This window comes from Antechinus flavipes, chromosome 6 (genome assembly GCF_016432865.1).
Source record: "Antechinus flavipes isolate AdamAnt ecotype Samford, QLD, Australia chromosome 6, AdamAnt_v2, whole genome shotgun sequence".
Taxonomy (NCBI): domain Eukaryota; kingdom Metazoa; phylum Chordata; class Mammalia; order Dasyuromorphia; family Dasyuridae; genus Antechinus; species Antechinus flavipes.
In genome coordinates, this window is record NC_067403.1 from 85,688,111 (window position 1) to 85,710,580 (window position 22,470).

General features: G+C 30.8%; 1 protein-coding gene across 1 annotated transcript in view; it reads left to right on the plus strand.

Annotated features, from left to right (window-relative positions):
• GLRB (glycine receptor beta) overlaps positions 1 to 22,470 on the plus strand; it is a 102,991-nt gene that overhangs the window by 43,806 nt on the left and 36,715 nt on the right. Inside the window, exons 5-7 of the mRNA XM_051964384.1 lie at positions 14,487 to 14,716; positions 14,825 to 14,907; positions 19,935 to 20,075. Coding sequence (XP_051820344.1) covers positions 14,487 to 14,716; positions 14,825 to 14,907; positions 19,935 to 20,075 — 454 coding nt within the window. The remainder of the gene's footprint in view (positions 1 to 14,486; positions 14,717 to 14,824; positions 14,908 to 19,934; positions 20,076 to 22,470) is intronic.

Below are 22,470 nucleotides of genomic sequence, written 5' to 3' on the forward strand. Positions count from 1 at the left end.
CTGTACTCCCTGCCATGTCCAGAATTCTACTGATACACATGCATTTCCCAGCATCTCATTTTTAAACTGCCTCTAAAGGTTCTTTCAAATCTGAGTTTATAATCATATGATCATAGGCTCAATCTCTTTTCAAATGTTAGTCATTTGGCCCATTATGAAGTGGTTGAAAGATGAAATGACTGAACAAACAAAAGTTCAGACTTTGGAGAATATTAATTTAGTTAGCAATGCTTTGTCAATTGCATAACAAATCAGAATCAGCCACCTTCTTCAGCTTTGGCACTCAAATATGGAGACTATAGACTTTTATACCTTAAAAATATTAATCAAACAAGATCAAGTAATTAAAAGAAACCCCCAGGATACAATATCAGGTAATCTGATTTCAAATTGGAGGAAAGATTAAAGACCTTACAAGTTGGGAATGGAAGGCTGCAATTCCCTGAAAACAGAAAAAGAGAAGTTTCACTCCTCCAATCATACAATCAAAAGAACTTTAAAAATAATTGATTGATCAGTCCGGGAACTATTTTCAGATAAGATAATATGGGTTACATGAGATGTATAGTTATGAGAAAAATCATTACATCAATATTAGGATCTGACTGGGTTTCTGATCAATATAATCTAGTTCCTTAGTTAAAAGTCTATAAGTAGCAGGCAGAGATTCAATTTAAATTAGAAAAATATAGAAGTACTTATAGATACGTTGACATTATACACACACACACACACACACACACATATATATATATATATATGTAGCATGGATAGAAATTATATAATAATGAAATTTTCTTCATTTTATAGATGAGAAAATCCTAAAGCTAAAGTGATTTGTTCAAGAAAGTGATGGCTTTCTAACAATATATTAGAACTTCTGAAGCAGTGTCATTCTTTAAAGGAGTCGCTTTCTGAGGTTATACACTTATTATAACAACTTTCTCATTGCTTAAAATTTTTTTGGAATTGACATTAGAGACAAGTCATTGGAAAATATATCTCATGAATATATATACCTATATAATGCATGCATTTTGATAACAATTATCACCAGAATGAATCAATCAGTAATCAGTAATCATTTATTGAATGTTTGAATCCAGTCCCAATCATTATCAGATCAGTTATCTGCTTTATTATATTTGATTATACTATTGTTCATGTCCTTTCATACACATGCAGTCCAGAATTTACCCAATCAACATGTTAAGAGCCTTCCTAGATTTCTTGCCATTGTTTGAATGACATTTCAGCTGTTGGTTCTCCATTGACTATCCCTTGCTCCCACTAGATGACTAACCCTTCTCCTTTTCTGGTGATACATCTTTCTTAATATTTTTTCTAAAACTATTACTGGAAATTCTTCAGTGGTTGTATACTATAACTGGCAACTTCAATTCTTTGGAGACTATAGTATTCAGTATCACTAGAAGAAGTTTTATTTTTAAAGTCAGATCTTGTTTTAAGAGAGAAGCTGTGGGTCATTAAAAGCACAGAATACATTACTAAATGGAGTCTGACTTATTGTCCTCTTTTATTCACTTCTGGACACAGTAAATTGTTCATACCTAGTGTCTTTCCAGGCCGTATATCTAAGATCAACTTTATGATGTGTCTACCCAGACATATAGCATAATCTAAACAGACACTCTACGTTCACCTTTTTTTTTTTCCTGTGTAGATCGTTAGGCTGCTTAATTTTGAATAGAAATTGTTCTTATTTTAGATTCCGCAAACTATTAAGACTTGATGAAATTAAATCAGTTGCATCTGAAAGCAGGAAATTCCAGGTGACCTCACCATTTATAGAAGTTTTTTTTTTTTTTTCCAATTTGGATTCTGCATTAGTCATCTGTCATAACAGGTGCAAATGCCATGGTTAAAAAATGCCATCTCATTTTATGCTTCACTTGATATTAATAAGCATAACATAAATGAACAAATTTGTCACTCTTGTCTCATCTTTCAAGGGTTTAGAATATTTAGGAAAAAATGCTTTAAGCTCTTCCCCTCTTACCTCCATTCTTATTTTAAGGAATATGTACTAGAATCCTAAGTGAATTCCTTCATCACTTGGACTCCTGTCTCTCCCTCCCCTCCTCCATTTTTGCTTTTACACATTTTGCTCAACCTTTGCAATCCAGTTCAAATGTTATCTCTTCTATGAATAACCACCTGGCATTTTCATGTCTTACGGTTATTTGGGTATGTGTCATGTCACTTTTATTAGTATGATTTCCATAGGGTCAGATATCATGTCTTATTCATTTTTGAATGCTTCCCAATACTATGTGCAGTAGTTTTAGTTTCCTCTTAAACATAATAGGAATAATAATTCTTATTCTGTATCCTCATAAGATACTTTGGGTGCAAAAAATAAACTCTTGGTAAACATTCAAAAGTTAAAATATGAATGGATAATGTTATTATTATAACTTCAACTCTTTATAACATATTTAGTATTTTTGCCTTTATCCTTAAAAATACAGCCTAAAGGTATTGAACTATTCATTAATAATAAGATGATTATATTCCTGGATATGATTATTTGTGACCTTTGCCTTCCTTTAGTTCTTCTGTGATACATAGGAAACTATTTTGCAGCTGATCTTTCCAAACTCTGAATCTTTGCTCATGATGTTGTCTCCAATTTCCATCTTCCACTAACATATAGTATCTCCTGTCCTTTAAAAATTTTACATATTCTTTGGAACTGAGTTTATATGTTATCTTGTCCATGAATACTTCTTTACTATTTCACATTTTGACTATCCTCTTGCTATAATTATTTGTATCTCTCAACACTCCTATTCTATTATAAATTTCTTGGGGTCAGAACAAGGCTCACTTCATTTTGTATACAGTATGATATGTAATGAATAACATAGGAGTTCCATTAATATCTGTGGCTTGTTTAAATGAATGCATTGCATGAGAATTTGCTTATGGTAAAGAAACTTTTAAAAATATATTATTTAGTTCATTAATTATTTCTTAATTTCATATAAATGTCTTTAACATTGATTTTTTAAAATTTTGTATTCCAAATTCTCTCTCCTGCCTACTTTTTTGCTTCCTTGAGAAGACAATTTGATTTTAATTATAAATATGAAACAATGCAAAACATTCCATATTAGTGATGTAGAGGGGAAAAAGACAAACAGATAAATAAAATTAAGATAAAAGTATGCTTCAATTTGCATTAAAAGTTCACCAGTTCACTTTGTGGTAGTGGATACAATTTTTCATCATTGATCCTTTGGAATTGTTTTAGATCATTGTTTTAATCAGAATAGCCAAATCTTTAGTATTGATCATCCTTAAAACATTGCTATGTACAATGTTCTGATACTTTTCGTGACTATCTATCATCTATCTCGCTATCATTTATCTATCCTTCTATTTATCTAATTTCCTCACTATATATTTTAATTCCTTATATTTCTTATTGATAAAGCGAGCATTCTTATATAATACTGAATAATAATGGTGATTATAATGGATATTCTTTCTTTCTTCACTCCAGATCTTATTGGGATGGCTTCAAATTTATCTCAATTAAAGATAATGCTTTATTATTAACTCAGGGAAGGCTCCACTCATCCCTATGCTTTTCTTGGTGTTTCTAAGATGAATGAAGGTGGCATTTTTGTAAAAAAAAAATTTCTATATCTGTTGAGACAATCATTTGATGTTTGTTGTTTCTGTTATTGATATGATTAATTATGCTGATAATTTTCCTAATATTGAATCATTTCTGTATTTCTTATATATCCTACCTGAGATTTCTCCATCTAGTCATACAGTTATGATTTCAGTGATATATTGTTATAATCATCTTGTTAGTATTTAATTAAAATTTTATATTGATATTCATTAATAAAATTATTTTATGCTTTTCCTCTGCTTTCCCCAGTTAGATGTCATAATTTTATTTGTGTCATTAAAATTTTGTTAGGTTTATATAATATTGGGATTGATGGTTTTTAACATTTGTTAGAATTCTATTATAAATCCAAATGGTTCATCGATGACTTCTTCAATTTGTTTTTCTAAGATAGTATTATTTACATATTCCTCTTTCGTTTCCTCTTTTGTTCATTGATAAACTGTCAGCACACTTTTCTTTTATGAAGTGATTTGCAAAATGATGGCAAAAAAGTGTGTGTGTGTGTGTGTGTGTGTGTGTGTGTGTGCATAGAATAAAGCTCCTAAAATCACACAGTTTGTATCCCATCTATAAACATAAATTTAACTATAGTCTTATCAAAGCAAGATTCTTTTCCAGTGATTAGTTAACAACTGGTCTGTTTGTGGAGAAACGTATTAATTTTAATAGTCATGTTCTTACTATGAATGGTCCTAGAATCCATTGTTAGAATTTGAAGCTAAAGAATATATAAAAAGGGAAGACATATAAAAAGGGAAGACACAGGATACAATTATAAAAGTTCTACTCTTATCTAGTCAAACTTGTTTTTGACATCTAAAATAAGAAGAATATGTAAAAAATCATGAGTTAAATTTTCTGCTTGCCTTCTAGTCTTGGCTGCATTGGATTTGTGCAAAACCTTTTAAATAAAATACAATCAAAATTATCCTTTTGAATTTCATAATGTTCTCCAGTATTTTTTGGCCATAAATCCCTTCCTCTCCAAAAATCTGAGAGATAGACTATTCCTTGTTCTCTTAATTTATTTATAGAATCACCTTTTGTGTCTAAATCATGAATCCATTTCAATCTTATCTTAGTATAGAATTTTGTCAATTAATTTTAAAAGACATTGGCATGAAACCATGTAAAGAATTTCCTCCAACAAAGAAGCCAAAAAGATCTCAGAAATCACTTTATTTGTGTGATAAACAGAGATTCAGTGAAAACCAAGTACAAAACCACAGATAGTATATTATTTGCAAAATGTTAAAGAGGAGTGTGATGGAATATTATGAGTAGTATCTTCACATAAAACAATAGTGGAGAAAGAGACACAAAATCTTCAAAAAACTTGGCTTAAGATCCAACCAATCCAATCTTCCTAAGATCTTTTATACATGTAACTGTAAAGATAATAAAAATAAATGAAAATGGAATAGCTCTATGAACGGATTAATAACAAGTAATTTCCTTTATTGATTGCATTTGGCTTCTAGTAATATTATGTCTTGATGTCCTATATGAGCACATAGGAGCAACACTAAAGAAAATAAGATTAAAAATTGGATCAGACTAACTATGATTAGAAGACTTCTATTATATAAATAATAAAATTTTGTAATTTTCATTTTTCAAGATCAGGTTTTAATCTTTGTAAATGTAACAGTTTTAATCTTTTATAACTGCAAACTTCATAACATACCCTATCATTGAAGAAAATAATGGAGGTTTTTATCTTCTCAAAAGGATAGTTAAGACATCAATAGTCACCAATTTATGTATATTTATATAATGCTTTTGAAGTTCTTTTAAGGATTATCTACACCAATTGATGAAAAAAAATAAGGATTTTTCAAATTGCTTTTATATACAGACTATTTTCGTTTTCACAAAACTGATTGAAAAAATAGAGAATTTGAAATCCTGATATTTTTATTTTTGTTGATTACTTTTTATAACAAATTTTTATTTTTCAAATATGCAAAAATAGTTTTCAACATTTACTCCTGCAAAATCTTGTGTTTCAAATTTTCCTCCTTATTTTTCCACCTCCTTCCTCCCTTAGACAAGTAATTCAGTACAAGTTAAACATGTGCAATTCTTCCAAATGTATTTCCATATTTATCATGCTGCAGAAGAAAAATCAGATCTAAAAGGGAAAAAATGAGAAAGTAAATGATAAGTAAGCAAACAGTGACAAAAATGATGAAAATGATAGGTTGTGGTCCACATTCAGTGCCCATAGTTTTCTCTGTGGATACAGATGGCTCTCTCCATCACAAGTCTACTAGAGTGGCCTGAATCACCTCATTCTTGGAAAGAGCAAAGTCCATCACAGTTGATCATCATGTAATCTTGTTACTGGGTACAATGTTTTCTTGGTTCTACTCACTTCACTTAGCATCAATTCCTGTAAGTCACCCCAAACCTTTCTGAAATCATCCAGATCATCATTTCTTGTAGAACAATAACATTCCATTAGATTCATATGTCATAACTTATTTAGCCATTTCCCAACTGCTGGGTATCCACTCAGTTTTAAGTTCCTTGGCACTACAATAAAAACTGCTACAAATATTTTTGAACATGTAGCTCTCTTTGATCTCTTTGGGATACAGACTCAGTAGAGACACTGTTGAATCAAGTATTATACACATTTTGTTAGTCCTTTGGATTTAGTTCCAAATTGTTCTCCAGGATAATTAGATCACTTCACAACTCTATCAACAATATATTATTGTCCCTGTTTTCTCATATCCCTTCCAGAATTTTGTCATTATTTTCTCCTGTCATTTTGGCCAGTCTGAGAGGTGTGAAATGGTACCTCAGAGTTGTCTTAATTTGCATTCTCTAATCAATAGTAATTTACAGCATTTGTTTCACATGACTTCAAATGGTTTTTATTTCATTGTTTGAAAATCGTCTATTTCCTTTGACCATTTTTAATTGGAAAATAGTTTGTATTCTTATAAATTTGAATCAATTTCTATATATCTTGGAAATTAGGCCTTTATCAGAACCTTTGGATATAAAACTTTTTCCCATTTTCCTGCTTGCCTTCTAATCTTGGCTGTATTGGATTATTATCTTGGCTGTATTGGATTGGATATTGTATCTGCAATTCTTCTTTGGCCATATATCCCTTCCTTCCAAAAACCTGAAAAATAGACTATCGCTTTTTCTCCTATTTATTTATAGTACCAGCCTTTATGTCTAAATCATGAACCTATTTCAATCTTATCTTAGTATAGAATTTTGTTGATTAATTTTAAAAGATACTTGGGTCAGAATATATTCTGGTTTTATCATTATTCCTCTAAAATACTTTTCATATATACATATATATGTAAATATCAAATGTAAAAAAACTTTTCTTTGATAAGTACCATGACAGAGACAACTTTCTTCAATGATAATTTGATTACCAGAATCAAATGAGATGGAAACGAGATATGCTAATAAAAATGATTTACCATTGTAATATAGGGTGCTTTCGTGTAGTTTAAGTGAATGATATTCTCTTGAGATGGGGAATTCTTCCACATGCTCCAGTTTGGGGGCATCATTCTATTGATTATATCAAACTCCTGAAGATTACAGAAAATCCCACTTAAAATTCATGACTACTCAAAAGAGATGGACATAATCTTTTCAACAAGAACCAAATGGATGAAGAATACCCATTTACTGACACAATGACATGCATTTGAAAAATAAGTCCACTGAGTTAGTCCTTTAGTTAAAAAACATCACTGCACCAATCCATACAATAGGCAGTACCAATAGGCAGTTATCTGAGCCCATAATTCAGTAGGAGAAATAGAAAGGGCTATTGAGAAGCTGTGTGGTATTAAAATAGATCCCAAGTTGCTTCCTTGAATTAACCCCCCAAAAAAATTTAAAATTTTCTGCATAAAATAATCAAATACCTCGGCCTCTAAAGAAACAAAATTTTCATTTAACCAAGGACAATTTAGAGATACATAAATAGGCCTATTGTTGCCAAATACTAATAATAGTAAGAATATTAATAATAATAATATTTGGAATAAGTGGATAAATACACAAAATACATGATAATAATACTAAACATATAAATCCAGCAATACAAAAAGAATTATCATAGAAGATTTTACTCAGGAAATATAAAAAGCCTCATGAAAACAAAGTGGATTATTATATTTATTATAAAGGATAAAAGCTGACTAGCTTGTGTTACATTGGCACTAATAAAATGTTTTTAAAAACCTAGAGATTTTGTGTGTTGGGTAGATCCTCTAAGGAATAATTATTAGAAGGCATGGATAAGAATGGTCAGGGCTTAGAGAGGTACAGTATTCACTGTTGTTTAAATAGTATGTCTCTAATGAATTAAGACAGTATCCATGAAATTATGCTGTGGCCTGATTACAATATAAATATTAAGCATGCGCACTTTGATTTTTTCAGTTAGTAGAAAATGTTGTCGTAATCATGATATAGAATACACAGATTAAAAATTATATAGGTTTTTTCTCTTAGAGATGATAATATTTATGAATCAATTAACTCCACTTAGGTAATTTCTTCACATTTTTCACATTTGATCACTTTATACTCTCTCTCTCTCTCTTTCTCTCTCTCTCTCTCTCTCTCTCTCTCTCTCTCTCTCCCCCCCTCCATTTCTGTCTTTCTCTCTCTCTCTCTCTCTCTCTCTCTCTCTCTCTCTCTCTATATATATATATATATATATATATATATATATATATATGACAGAGAAAGAAAATAAGAGAAGTATACACACATACATATATACAGTATATATATATATATATATTATATATATATATATATATATATATATAATATATATATATATATTTTTTTTTTTTTACTAATAGGAATTTCCAGGAAAGAACTCCCCTGTCCTACGACAGATTGTTACCTGTTCCACAACTTGGAGTTGTTTGCATCCATCAGAACATTAAGTGACTCCCCTAGAGTCAAACAGATGTGCATCAGACCCAGGTCCCTCTAATTCCAAAGCCAGATGCCTATTCCCTAATATATGGATTCACATTGTCATTGCAGGGATGCAAGAGTAGGAGAAAGAGCGTGCTCAAGAGAGTTAGTGAAAAAGAAAGAGATCAAAAAGAGAATTTGTTATATGATTCAGAGCCATATAGTATCAGAAAAATAACAGTCACTGAATAGTTTCCTTATGTCTGGGTTTATGCATGAAGCTATACTTTGCAAAACTGACACTTTCAAATTGTGATGCTTTAGAAAACTTTGAGAGTACCTTGCACAGCAAGGAAGTCAAATCAGTCAATACTTCAATAAATTGATTCAGTCTTTTCACTTGAAAATCAAGTACTGAAGATAAGACTTGTTATAAAAGATCACAAAGGTGAGAAAGATTAAAGGCAAAAGGTGAAGATGGTGACAGAGCATGAGATGGATATATAATGTTATGGAAACAATGAACATAAGTTTGGATAGACTTTGGGATAGCAGGGCCTGGCATAGGGTCATTAAAAAACAAGCACCAATGAATGACTGAACAACAAAATATCAAGCATCACTAGAGAGAAATAGGGAAAACTGAGTAGTAGATGAAATTAACTCTACTTTTATTGACTTCTCAGTTGCCTGTTTTTCACCTATTCACATATCTCAGTATCCTTTCTATTTTATTTTACCTTTATCAAAACATGCTCCTAGGAAATGTTCTGAAACCTACTGAAAAAAGATAAATAACTGGTAACATAAATGTATAGATAGAAATTGAAAAAGGTAGGCCTCTAAATATTATTTTTGTCTAGATAACTGTTTAACAAATTTAGAAAAGATGTTTCTATTGCATTTTACTTTAATATTTAAAAGAATTATATGTTGGAACCTATGTATATCATTCCTGAATTCAATATATATCACCAAGTGTTTGAATTTACGTATTCTATAAATTTGCATGTTCTTAATAATTTTTTCTTTGATTTGTATTGTATTGTTCTAGCCAAAGGCCCAAAATGCCATTTTCTCTATATTTATCAGATTTCCCCTCATTAAAATGTTTTGTCCTTGATTTGTTGACAAATGATATAAAGGCATTCTTGGTACATAGAAAAATGTTAATGGAATAAGAAAATTTTATGACACTCTGTCTAAGATTTAGAAAAATGAATTTCAGATGGAGAAAAATAAATTAAGCTTCATGTATGGTTGTAGCACTCTCCTGAATATAATATTGTGAATTTCCATATGAGAAAAAATTAATTCTAGTGAAGTTAATTCACAGAATCCTTGAGTCACAGATTTGGAAGACATGACCTTGTCCAGTTTATACTTGAACATATTTTGGTTAAAAGCCTTCTATGGAGGTAAACTAATATTTCCCGAGACAACTCATTATACCTTTGGATCACTAAACATAATAAGAATTTTTCATAGGATCAAAACTAAATTGCCTCTTTGCAACTTTTGACCACTGTTATCTTCTGGCTTCTAGGGCCAAGAAAAGCAAGTTTAATCTAGAATGGATCAGAGGTTTTGCTCTTTCAGCTTTGAAATTCTCATCCTGTGGTCTTGTTGCTCTCATTGGTGAGCATCCCATGTGACTCATTATATCTATCTGGCCTCCCCCATGCTTCACTTCATACCTAGGTCATCTTCTCTCCATCTGTCAGCTTTTGTGTGTATTTCATACCTTCCATTTCCAACTCTTCAATCATAATTAAATCAATATTAGCCCTGCTGTAGGAAATGTTATATTATTCCACTTCTTTATGCTTCACTCACCATCCTAGTGACTTTTATTATTAAAATTTTTCTTCTTTGGCTATGATTCCCATTTATGTAAATTTTCCTTTATTATAAAGTATTTAACAAATTCTTTTAAAATTAATTGATGTAAACATTCCACATGAGAGTTCTTCAGATATATGAAGATAACTCTCAAATAGAATACTTAATAGAAGTAGAAAAGATCAAGAGGAGGTAGCAATAATATAAAGAACTTGACAGGGAATATCTTAACATCACTGACAACCTCTGTGGTGTAGTTACTGGTCTAAGGCTAGACTTCCTAGAGAAGGAAATCAAGTGAGCCATAGGAAGCACTGCTAACAATAAGACTAGTGGAAGTGGTTGGAATTTCAGCTGAATTATTTAAAATCCTAAAAGATGATTCTGTTAAAGTGCTGCACTCAATATGCCAGCAAATTTGGAAAATTTTTAAACAGTGATCATTGAATTAGAAAAGATTAGTTTATTTTCCAATCTTAAAGAGCATTGCCAAAGGAATGTTCAAATTTCCAAACAATTGTGCTCATTTGTTAGAATTCTTACAAGGTGCTAAGTCACTGGAATTGATAGAGACAATAATTATCTAATTTAGCATGGTACTTAACAGTTCTCTAGTTCAGAGTTAATACCTTTCATACCTTTAGAGCTCACACCTTTAAAGAGAGCATATATAAGGAGGAGCCCACTAAAGAACAAGCCCACTAGAGACTTTGGGAGTCCAGGAGATTCACAAGTCAGAAATCCACAAGCCCACTCTCGGAGGAGGAGTCAGATTCATTCCAACTTCCACCTTTATGCTGGCTAGAAGCTTTGGATTCAGAGGGAGCTAAAGGCAGAAGCTGGAAGAGACGAAGGACTTATGGCAAGAGCTCTTGGAACCAAGGAGAGAGATAGGCCTCTAAGAAAGCTAACCAGACTATTTTGAAGGAAACAATAAAGGATCTGAACTTTTAACTCCTGGCCGAATTTGGCATGATTATACTGAACTGAAACGAAGGTTGCTCCCAGAAGCCCCCCAAGAAACCTGCACCCAGAGGACATTATAATGTAGAGAAGAGAATATTACACTCATTTCTTACTCCATCAATTTAATGCTTAAGATTCTGCAAGTTATGTGAATGAATAATTGCTAGAAATATAGTCTTGTTTTTGAAGAGACAGAGGAACCACGAACAAATTGCCAGGATTGGTGAATTGTGAAGAAAATAAGAGAGTTTCAGGAAAAAAAAACAAATACTTCATGACTACACTTGGCTACACTAAAGCCTTTGACTATGTAGATCAAAATGAAATGTGGCAAATCCTCAAAGAGATGTGGGTACTAGACCATCGTATTGTTCTTCTGAAGAATCTGTATGAGCATCAAGTGTTAGAATTCTTACAAGGTGCTAAGTCATTGGAATTGACAGAGACAATAATTATCTTATTAAGCCTGATACTTAACAGTTCTCTAGTTCACTAATGAATTTAGTACTAATTAGCATTCACACCTTTCACACCTTTAAGAGATCATATATAAGCCAAGGGCATCAAGCAGGATTGAGACCAGGAGATTCACAAGCCAGAAGACACAAACCCACTCTTGGAGGTGGAGTCAGATTCATTCCATATTCCACCTTTGTACTGACTGGACTAATGGCAAGAGCTCTCAGAACCAAGAAGAGAGATAGGCCTCTAACAAAGCTAGCTGGGCCCAAGGAAGGAGACAATACTTGAAAGAGAAAATAAAGGAATTGGACTTTAACTCCTGGCTGCATTTGAGGTGATTATTATTTTGAACTGAAACTAAGGCTGTCTCCAGAAGCCCACCAAGAAATCTGCCCCCAGAGAACATTATATTTTAAAGAAAAGAACATTACAATCAAGAAGAAACAATTAGAATTAAAAATGAAACTGATTGGTTTAAGTTAGGAAAATTAATATGACAAAGCTATAGAGTCACTTTATTTATTTAATTTATAAGCAGAATACATCACAAAAAATGGCAGACAAGACTAATCAATAGCTGGAATTAAGATTGCTGAGAGAAATATCAACAATCTCAGATATATAGATTATATAACACTCTGATGTCAGAAAGTGAAGAATTAAGAAGCCTCTTGAGAGTGAAAAAGAAGAATGTAAAAGCTGATTTAAATATTAACATTAAAATTTAGTATTGATATTAAAATTAAAATTAAATAATTAGAAGAAAAACTATGGCACATCTGTGCAGCATACCAAAAAGCAAAGATATCACCTTGCCAACAAAGATCTGTATAGTCAAAGCTATAGTTGTTTAATTAACAGTGGATGGTTATGAGAGTTGGACAGCTCAGTTTAAGGAAGCTCAATTTTGGATGTCATCTTGGAGAAATTATTTAGAAAGGCATTAAATGTTATTTTTCTTGTATGACCGTGTGTGTGTGTTCATATTTGCAGTTAATGTGTCAGAAGGAAGAACATAGGATAATATTCTAAAAGTTACTGTTAATATAATAGAAAAGTATAAAACATTTTTTAAAAATTATAAAACACTATGATTTCTGAAACATACCTTTATACTAGTTGGTCCCAAATAATATTAATCATTATTGCTAGCACAGTATGCATAACCATTCCTGCATTCTATTCTGTGCAAATCTGTGCCCATCAATAAATGGGTCATACTTCAGTTGTCATCAGAATGTTTTTTTTCAGTTTTACTTTTGGATATCATAATGAAGTCCTTTAATTTTTAACAGTTTATGAATGTTGATAAAACATTTAAGTTAATATTAATATAAAACTAAAAAAATTCAAACCCCCCTCTTCTATTCCTGATGACTTCAAAAGCTATACTCTCAAATCTATAAAACTTTTTTTTTAATCATTTTTCTGATGAATAGAGTGTTTGATTAGAAATTGGGGATGGTAGTTACTTGGTAACTTACATACCACTAAGTCATTTGAGTAGACTTTCTTCCAGAGGAGAGCAATCAGGATGATGAAGAACCTTGAGATCCTGCATGCGAAAGTTAATTGAAGGAACAGGGAATGTTTAGAGTGAAGAAGAAAAGATTATGGGAGAGGGTACAAGACAACTGTCCTTAATTATTTGCACATCTGTCATGTAAAGAAGGAATGAAACTTGTACTTGACAAAGGTTCTTGACCATTTCATGTATGTATGTCATGGACATTTTTGGTAGTCTATTAAAATCTGTGAGAGCTTTCTCAGAATAAATTACAAAGGAAAACCAATTATATTTAAAAAACAGTTCGCAAAAAGTGAAACCCTAGATGCTAGAGGAAAGAATTAGTAGAAGTTGTTTAGTGAAAATCATTAAGTTTTGTATAAATAAATATACATAATAACTTGTATTCCACAAGTGGAATTTGAACTCTCAGGTGGTAGTGCATGCTCATGCATGGAAAGTCTCTAAGCAAAGGCTAGATGGCTATTTATTGTAGAAATAATAATTATTATTATTACTGTTATTTGGATATGGATTGGATTCGGTGGCCACTCATATCTGAAAATTTTTTATTCTATTATAATGCATTTTTAGCAAAGACAAAGAGATGACTGAAGTATTAGTACAGTCTTAAAAATCCTCTTTCTGCCTCTGATTAGTCAGCTGCTTCCCGCTTCTCTTTGTAAAGAAAAGGAGTGACATGAACCTTAGTATCTCTGACTCTAGTGCCTCAACTCTAGCTGCACATATTTCACAATTTGGTTAGCATTAGATAATGTGAACCTTTCTAAGAATTTAATTTGGGAAACTGAAAGGTATATGCAATTGAGAGCTTATATTACTGCAAGTAGATCTATTAAAAAAATTAAAAATACTGTTTAGAATTTCCTTTTATCTCTCTATGGAATGTAGCTAATTCATATGAATAACAGGATAAAAGAAAATTGAATCTTTGAGGTTTATCTGGATTATTAGTAATTTACTAATCAGAAAATAAAATTTAGAATATTTTATTTCAATTTAATAAGCTGAATATATTGACCTTCCTTTCAAAATTTAACCTTTTATTGACGAGACATAATATTTTCTTTTCTTTTTTTTCATGATTAGGACTATAGGGTTAACATCTTTCTGAGGCAGAAATGGAATGATCCTCGGCTGAAGCTTCCAAATGATTTTAGGGGCTCAGATGCACTAACAGTGGATCCCACCATGTTCAAGTGTCTATGGAAACCTGATCTATTTTTTGCCAATGAAAAAAGTGCCAATTTTCATGATGTTACACAGGAAAATATCCTCCTCTTTATTTTTCGTGATGGAGATGTCTTAGTTAGTATGAGGTACTGTTTCATATTTAAACTGATATGCACATTAATTATTTTCTTAAATTGGTGGTTTACCTGAGTTTTATTTTCAGTGGCATCTAAGCACTGTATTTATATTTACAGATTATCTATTACTCTCTCCTGCCCTTTGGACTTGACCTTATTTCCTATGGATACACAACGTTGCAAGATGCAACTGGAAAGCTGTATGTACATTATATTATGCATGATATGGGTTCATTTAAACATGCTTAAAACAAATCATTGAATATGCCCTCAACATTGTAGAGGATAATTATAAAATGAATGTTATTCATTATAAACCCTTCATTAATTTCCTTTTGTTTAGGGACATATTCATTCTATTCATTCATTAACATATAATCACTTATTAATGCATAGACAATTTTATTATTCTGCTATATTCTTTTATAATACTGATGTAGGACAGATTTTTAGCTAATTTTTCAGCATTGAATCACAAAGGAGAAGAAAACTAAGCTTAACAAATCTCAGAATATTTATTAATTACTATTTTTATTCTTTAACTGAAGAGGTAGGCTAGTATATTGGATTGAGAGATGGCCTTTAAGCCAGGAAAGTCAGGGTTCAAGTACCACTCTGATGCATGCTGGTTTTATTGCTCTAGACAAATCTTTCAACCTCAAAGTGCTGTCATGGCAACACTTTAAACCTGTAAATTGCAATTAATCTGTATATTGTATTGGTAGAAGGAATTCCCTCACCTGGGTGTTTCCATTACCCAAATCAATTACAGGTCTATCCCTTTCCCCATTTTTTTAGCTACCAAACACAAGATGAAAATGATTTGAATGTGGAATATTCCTATTATTGTATACAATTAATGTTTATAATAAATCAAATACAATTGATGTGCATAATAAATTTATGTGAAAAATACCCTACCAACAAAATAGAATTAGTCCCATTCAGAAGCTCAACATTGTATTTATCAGTAACACTTATCTTTGAAGTCACTAAATATTTTAATCAAACAAAAGTACTACAAGTCACTACAACACTTCCAGGAATACATGAATGCTTACTGATTTTTTTTCTTTCCAGTGTATAAGGCATTCTGTTGAATATCATTCATATCCTGGCTAGACAATATACTTTACAGACTGTAGTTCAGTGATTATTAAATTTTTCTTTGTAATGTGCTGAAATGGAACTTAAAATTGAACAGTGATTTTTTTTCTTACTTTAAAAAAGTTCATCCAGCTATAAAAGGAAAATTTCTTCATATGTTTCCAAGACCGTGCATTCCTATTTGATCCTATTCCCAGATACACCCAAGGGTAGCCTTGAGTAATCTGTATGTTTGAGAGATGAACAATAGAGTCTTTATATTATATGTTCTAAGATTATACAGGATCCTTGCATTATGTCAGCATTGCATATCTTCACCATCTGTGCTTTGAAATTCTGAAATCATGCTGCCATTAAACAAAATATTCAGAATATACTCATTTACTGAATTGTTTTTGTTGTATTTTGATAGCTATCCCTATAGAGTTGAATTTAGTTTTGGGTTTCTCAATTAGTGAGTATTTCAGTACTTGAACCATATGACCAATTGACAGCTGCTACCTTGAGTTTTCAGGAAGCAAATTGAACAAGCATTTATTCCATTCATGTCCTCTAAGAAATTCCATTGTAATCTTTTTTCCCAGATCTGTCTTCTGTAAGTTCTTTGGTGACAGTGACTTTTCATATAATGTTTGAGCTCAGGCATGTAATTTCAGTGATATAAGGACATTTTTTACTCCATACATGAAGAGAAGACACTAATTATGTGCTCTAATGAAGCATACTTCTTTTTTGACATTGATGATTCTCCACTTGAACTGTGCTAGTTGTCCATGAGAAAAGATTCACTGTAGTTATTTATTAGTTACTATGTTTATCTATATGGGGACAGAAGAAAAAAGAAGACAGACCTAGCCCTGAGCAGTTAAGCAGGAACTCCTAGAAGCCTTAGGAGAGTGATGCCCTAAGTAGGATGCTAGTTGTCTTGTCCTTCTGATTTTCTTGAATACATAATTTTTAGGAGACTGGGATTTTCACTTAGAGTTCTGTCAAGTGGTAAGAAGAGTTCTTCACTTGTTATTTTAGAAGCTAGGGAAGCTGGACTTATCAAGTATCCCTGAGTCTCTCTGTTTGAATATGGAAATATTGAAAATCAAATGTAACTCTATTCACTATTTTCGGCTTAAAATATTACTGTATAAGACTAAGTTACATATGAAATATAGGTATTTATTGATGGAGGGAATTTCCATAATGAAAATTCTTTATTCAGAATAAATCATCAGTTCAGAGCCCTAAAGTCTTTGCATGACTAATATTATAGCAGTGCCCAAATTAACTGGGACAAAGTAAAATTTTAACAGTAATAAACTTTATATACCTTTGACCAATGTTTAATATATAATTTCTCCTCACATTATAGCAATCACTTATTTATGGAAATTGGCATTGCATTCACAAACTTTTTATACATATTATTTATTATTTAAAATCATATTTTATCATATTGGATAATAATTACATCTTTAATAGCCAATTTCCCCAAATCTAGCCTTAGTTATAGCACTCTAATTTTATAGTGAGTTTTAAATGTTACCAAAGTTATTTAGTTAATAATAACTTCCTACCACTTATTTAGTTAAAAGTTTTTTTTTTCCAATTAATAAGTATCTAATTTTTCTCCCCATGGATCCTTTCCTCTCTTCTTTTTTGTTGTTGTTTCTTTTAAGATCATCATAATATAATAAAAATCTTCCCCAGGCTCTTCATTTTATTTGTCTGTCTCTTTTGTTATCTTGGGCTGGAAAGATGATCCACTGGAATTTCTCTTTCAGTTTCCTAATAACTACTTGGTTTAATTTTCTTCATAAAATGATGTTGGAGAACTTGTGAAAGGAACTGTATTTCTCCTACTAATTTATCATTCCTAGGCTCTTCTTAGGCTTTTAAATACTGTTGATTTTAATCTCTTAGATACATTTCTTAATCCTTCATTTCATGTAGCATGACACAAGGCCTTTTTTATAGTATTCCATGTCTACAAAGGAGTATGTGTAATTCAAGAAGAATTATTTTAAATATATTTCCAAGATTTAATCATTCTATCTTTGTGGACAAGATCTATATGCCACCTATACATCAAAATTTAAAAGGGAGTGATGGGCTATTTTACTAATGAAGATACCTAAATTTTATGGGCTCATCTGGAATGCTTTCAACAATTTTAGAATCAAACTAATTTACATAACTCCATTCCTTGTTTTATCTTGCCTAGGATAATTTTTATACATAGTAACAATTAGCAATACTTATATTTTATTTTGCTATTATTGTGAGGTGTGTGTATTTTAAATACCATTTTTCTCTCTGTTCTTCCAATATTTCTCTGTGCTGCAGAGGAATTTGTAAGTCTCATTGCTAAATCCTTCCGGAGATCTTTACTTATTTGTTGAGGATTAATTCACATCTTTTGAATTAATTATTTGCTTGGTGGCATTTTTATTTTTGTTCATACTTTTCTTTGTGTACAACTGATCCTATTTAATCATGGACTTGAATGACCCTTAGAATATTTGGCTTCCTCATACTAACAATCATTTCAATATAGCTAGCAGTTGTTGAAATGCACTTGTTAAAAATGATAACTTTCATGAGATTCCTTAGAGTAATATTCCTTCTTGGAAATGCAGAATTAAAAAAAAAAACAATATAAAGGAGCAATGCAATGCTTATATATGGCACAAAACCCAGAACTCAACAGATATAAAATTAACTAAATGTAGTAAATCTAGGTTATAGCTAGTTTCATCTAGTCAAGGTTAGATATTTTGAGTCAGTTAAGTGTCAGGAATACACACATAGTCTTTGCTGTTATAAACTGAAACCATATCAGAAATATTATCTGCCTCAAGGAATTAATACAATTTATTAATTTACTGAATATCCTCATAAATCTAGCTGTCTGGAGTGGCAGGGCTCTGCAGGTTATAGTCTGTCTGTCTCTACTCAGCCTTCCTCTGAATTTCCCGAGATAATTCTAAATGTTAGGTGGGAAAGAACTCCTATCTAGGTCCTATAACTAATTCTTTGAAACTTAGGGCTGGAAAATTTGAAATTTTCTACCAATCTCTCTCAAGGTTAGCTAGCTATGAAATTTTACTTAGTGTTTTCATTACTTTTTTAGAATTCTGTTATGGATAATCTAGATGACATTGAAATCTTGCCATTTATATAAAGTTGTAATCATACCTTTGGAAAAATACTTATGTATTCATTATTTTTCCAAAGTAAGGTTTTTGTCTTTCACTCAAGTAATAAAACTCTATAAAATTGGAAAGTTTGTTTTCTATTTTCTTTGAAAGTTCAAGTAAATTTTATCCAGGGCATCCTACCTTTAGAACTATATTATGCCACTGATGAGCACAGTCAGCAGCCATTTTCAAATACCAAAGCCAACACTGAATTTGTCTGTCTCAGAAGCTTGGGCCACAGAACATAGATAGCAAAGGTGATTGCAGTAAATATAATATCATCTAGTAATATAATAGTTAAAACTAGCTCACTGTTCTTACTTTGTACATAGACATTTTATGATCTGTCTTTTATCTAATATTGACACTAGCAAGTATGAGTCTTGCTTAGTTCCACATAACACTAATGTTGATCTGGGAACAGTAAAAAGACTGAATTCCAATAATTATGCAGTGTTTAAAAAAGAGCAGATTGCATGATTATTTCCACAGGCATTATGACATAGTTAAGGGCTTAGAGCTATATAATAAAATTAAAGAATGGTATTAAAATTCTGTAGAGATCATTCACTCTATCCTCTATTCATTTCCTCCTTTAAAGGAAAGCAAAATCAGGATTTGAGAGGTTATATGTTACTTGATCAAGGTCTCATAACTAGGGAAAGAGTTGGGGCTTAAAAACAGGGTTTAACATTCTAAATGACTCTTTTCAGTATATCATCAGTCAGTCACAATATATGTCTATATATTATTTTAAGAAGCAATTCTATAAAAGAAAGTAATGATGTTATTTTATAGGCCTTGCTATGTGAAAAATTTGAATCATTTAAAGAAAAATTAAGGTTATTTTGTGTATAATATTCATAAATACATTTTTCTGATTACATAATTCAAATTAATTGTTTTTTTTGTTTTTCTTTTTCATAAAGTTGGTTATACAACGGATGATCTGAGATTTATCTGGCAGTCAGGGGATCCTGTCCAATTAGAGAAAATAGCTTTGCCACAGTTTGATATTAAAAAGGAAGATATTGAATATGGTAACTGCACCAAATACTATAAAGGCACTGGTAAGTAATCCTTAAGATAAAAACAGAATCTGTATCAGATACAACTTTTCAATTTGGTTGCAATATCCATAAATGGCTAAGTGCAGAATAAACAAAAACTGTGCAAAATAAATTTGAAATAACTATGTTGATAATATTCTGATTTTTTAAAAACTTTATATTTACTATGGTATCTTTATATTTTTAATGATGTGACAACCACACTATTGATTTTAACCTTTCTTGTATACATTTTCTGGATTTGAAAGGTCTGGTAGAACCCTTTAAATTTTATATGCTAAAAATGTAGATTATCCCACCCCAAGTAAATTGCTTTCTTCAACTTAAACCAAATAATACCATTTCTGACAAGGATAGCAAAACATAATTGGAAATAAGAATGTTACTGATATTGTAATACGATAAAAATCTGATCAATGATATTTTGCTATCTTCCAGATGATCAGTGAAATATGCAATTCATTAAAAAATGGCTCTTGAACCTTTATCCTGGTCAGAGTATCATCAACTAAGAGATTATTATATTACTTGATTGATAAATTATTGCATTATACTTAATAATTGGTACTCTTTTTGTTTTTAAAAAAATACCGATACCACATAAGATCTAGACATAATAAATATATTAAAAACTTAATTAGAATATTAGAAACCTAAATTCTATGCAATAGATCCATTTACAGATGATGAAAAAGGTGGACTGATTCAGAGATATTGGAATATCTGCATGAATTCAGTATGCTAAAACTGTCTTTTGTAGCAAGCAATGGTTAACTCAACATAATATTTACAATAAATATAACAAATGCAATATGTAGTTACTTAAAAGGAAAGTTGATTTAAATTGTCTATTCCTGTTTTTTTTTTAATCAACCTATTGCATATCTTGCTGTAATTAAAATAATATATAATTTATAAAATTTTATCTTAGTATAATGTTTAGTAAAATATAGTAATGCTATACTTTAAATGAATCAAATTCCAATTTAAATGTCAATTTGTAATCTATTTTAAAATATTTTAATAATACATATAACATTTTAATATTAAAATGTTAAAATCAAATTATTTAATAACAATAAATTTAAAAGATTAATTTTAAAAGGTGCCTAATTTTAATGCCATAATCATTTCTAATTTATCCAGTTGTCTATCATCAATCTTTCCTTGTAACAAAGAAAAATTTGTCAACGTATACAGTGTTCAGAATCCAATCCTCCCACCCCCAGCTCTCTACTAACAGGCAGGAAATATGCTTTCTTATCTGTCCTTAAGAATCTAAGTTTTTGGTTACATCTAACTAATTCAGCTGCATTTTAGTATTTTTCTCATTTATATTAACGTAGCCATTTTTTTGCTTCTACTTTACTGTACGGCTGTGTATATCTTCATTTTTTCTGAATTTCTAATGCTTTTTGTTTCTTATTGTGCAATAATATTTTATTACATTTGCTATACATTATTCAGGACCCTCCAAAGGCCCTAACTCACATAATTACTTCTTGTGCATTCCCTCTTTCTGTCTCTGTCTCTCTCTGTCTCTGTTTTCTGCCTCTGTCTCTCTGTTTCTGTCTCCCTCTCTTTGTCTCCCTTTCTGTGTCTCTTTTGACTTGGAGTCACAAAAATACAATGTTTACTATTTTCACAAATCTTTTTGACTTGGAGTCACAAATGATACAATGTTTACTATTTTCAAATTTTTATCTTTTTTATTTTGATAGGTATGAAGTGAAGCTTTGGAGTTGTTTGAATTTGCATTTTCATTGTTATTTGTGATTCGGTACATTGGTTTAAATTATATATATATATATATATATATATAATATATATATATATATATATATACACATATATATACACATATATATGTATATATATATATATTTCATATGATGTTAAAATCAAATGATTGTTTTTATTTCTTCTTTTTGAAATTTCTTTTTTTTTCTTTTGATCATTTATATATTGGGTAATAATACTCAGTTTTAAATATATTTATCACAAATCCCTGTAAATACTGCTCATCAGACTTTTATCAGATATTTGATAACATTTATACTGAACTAACTAATGCTGGGTACTGTGCAAGACATCTAACTATGATTAACTCATTTGATCTTCACAGCAACCCTGGAAGGTAGATCTGTTTTTATTCTCATTTTACAGATGAAGAACTGAGGCAAACAGAATGGCTTGTCTCTTTGTCTCTCTGTTTCTGTCTCTTTCTGTCTGTCTGTCTCTATCTCTGTCTTTGTCTCTCCGCGTATATATGTGTGTGATTGTCTGACTCTTGTGTGTCCTTTAGATGAATAAAGACATTTTGAAACTGATGAAATATTAACTTGTAGAATACTTCCATTTCTAACTATAAAAACATTTACTGAATACATTATTC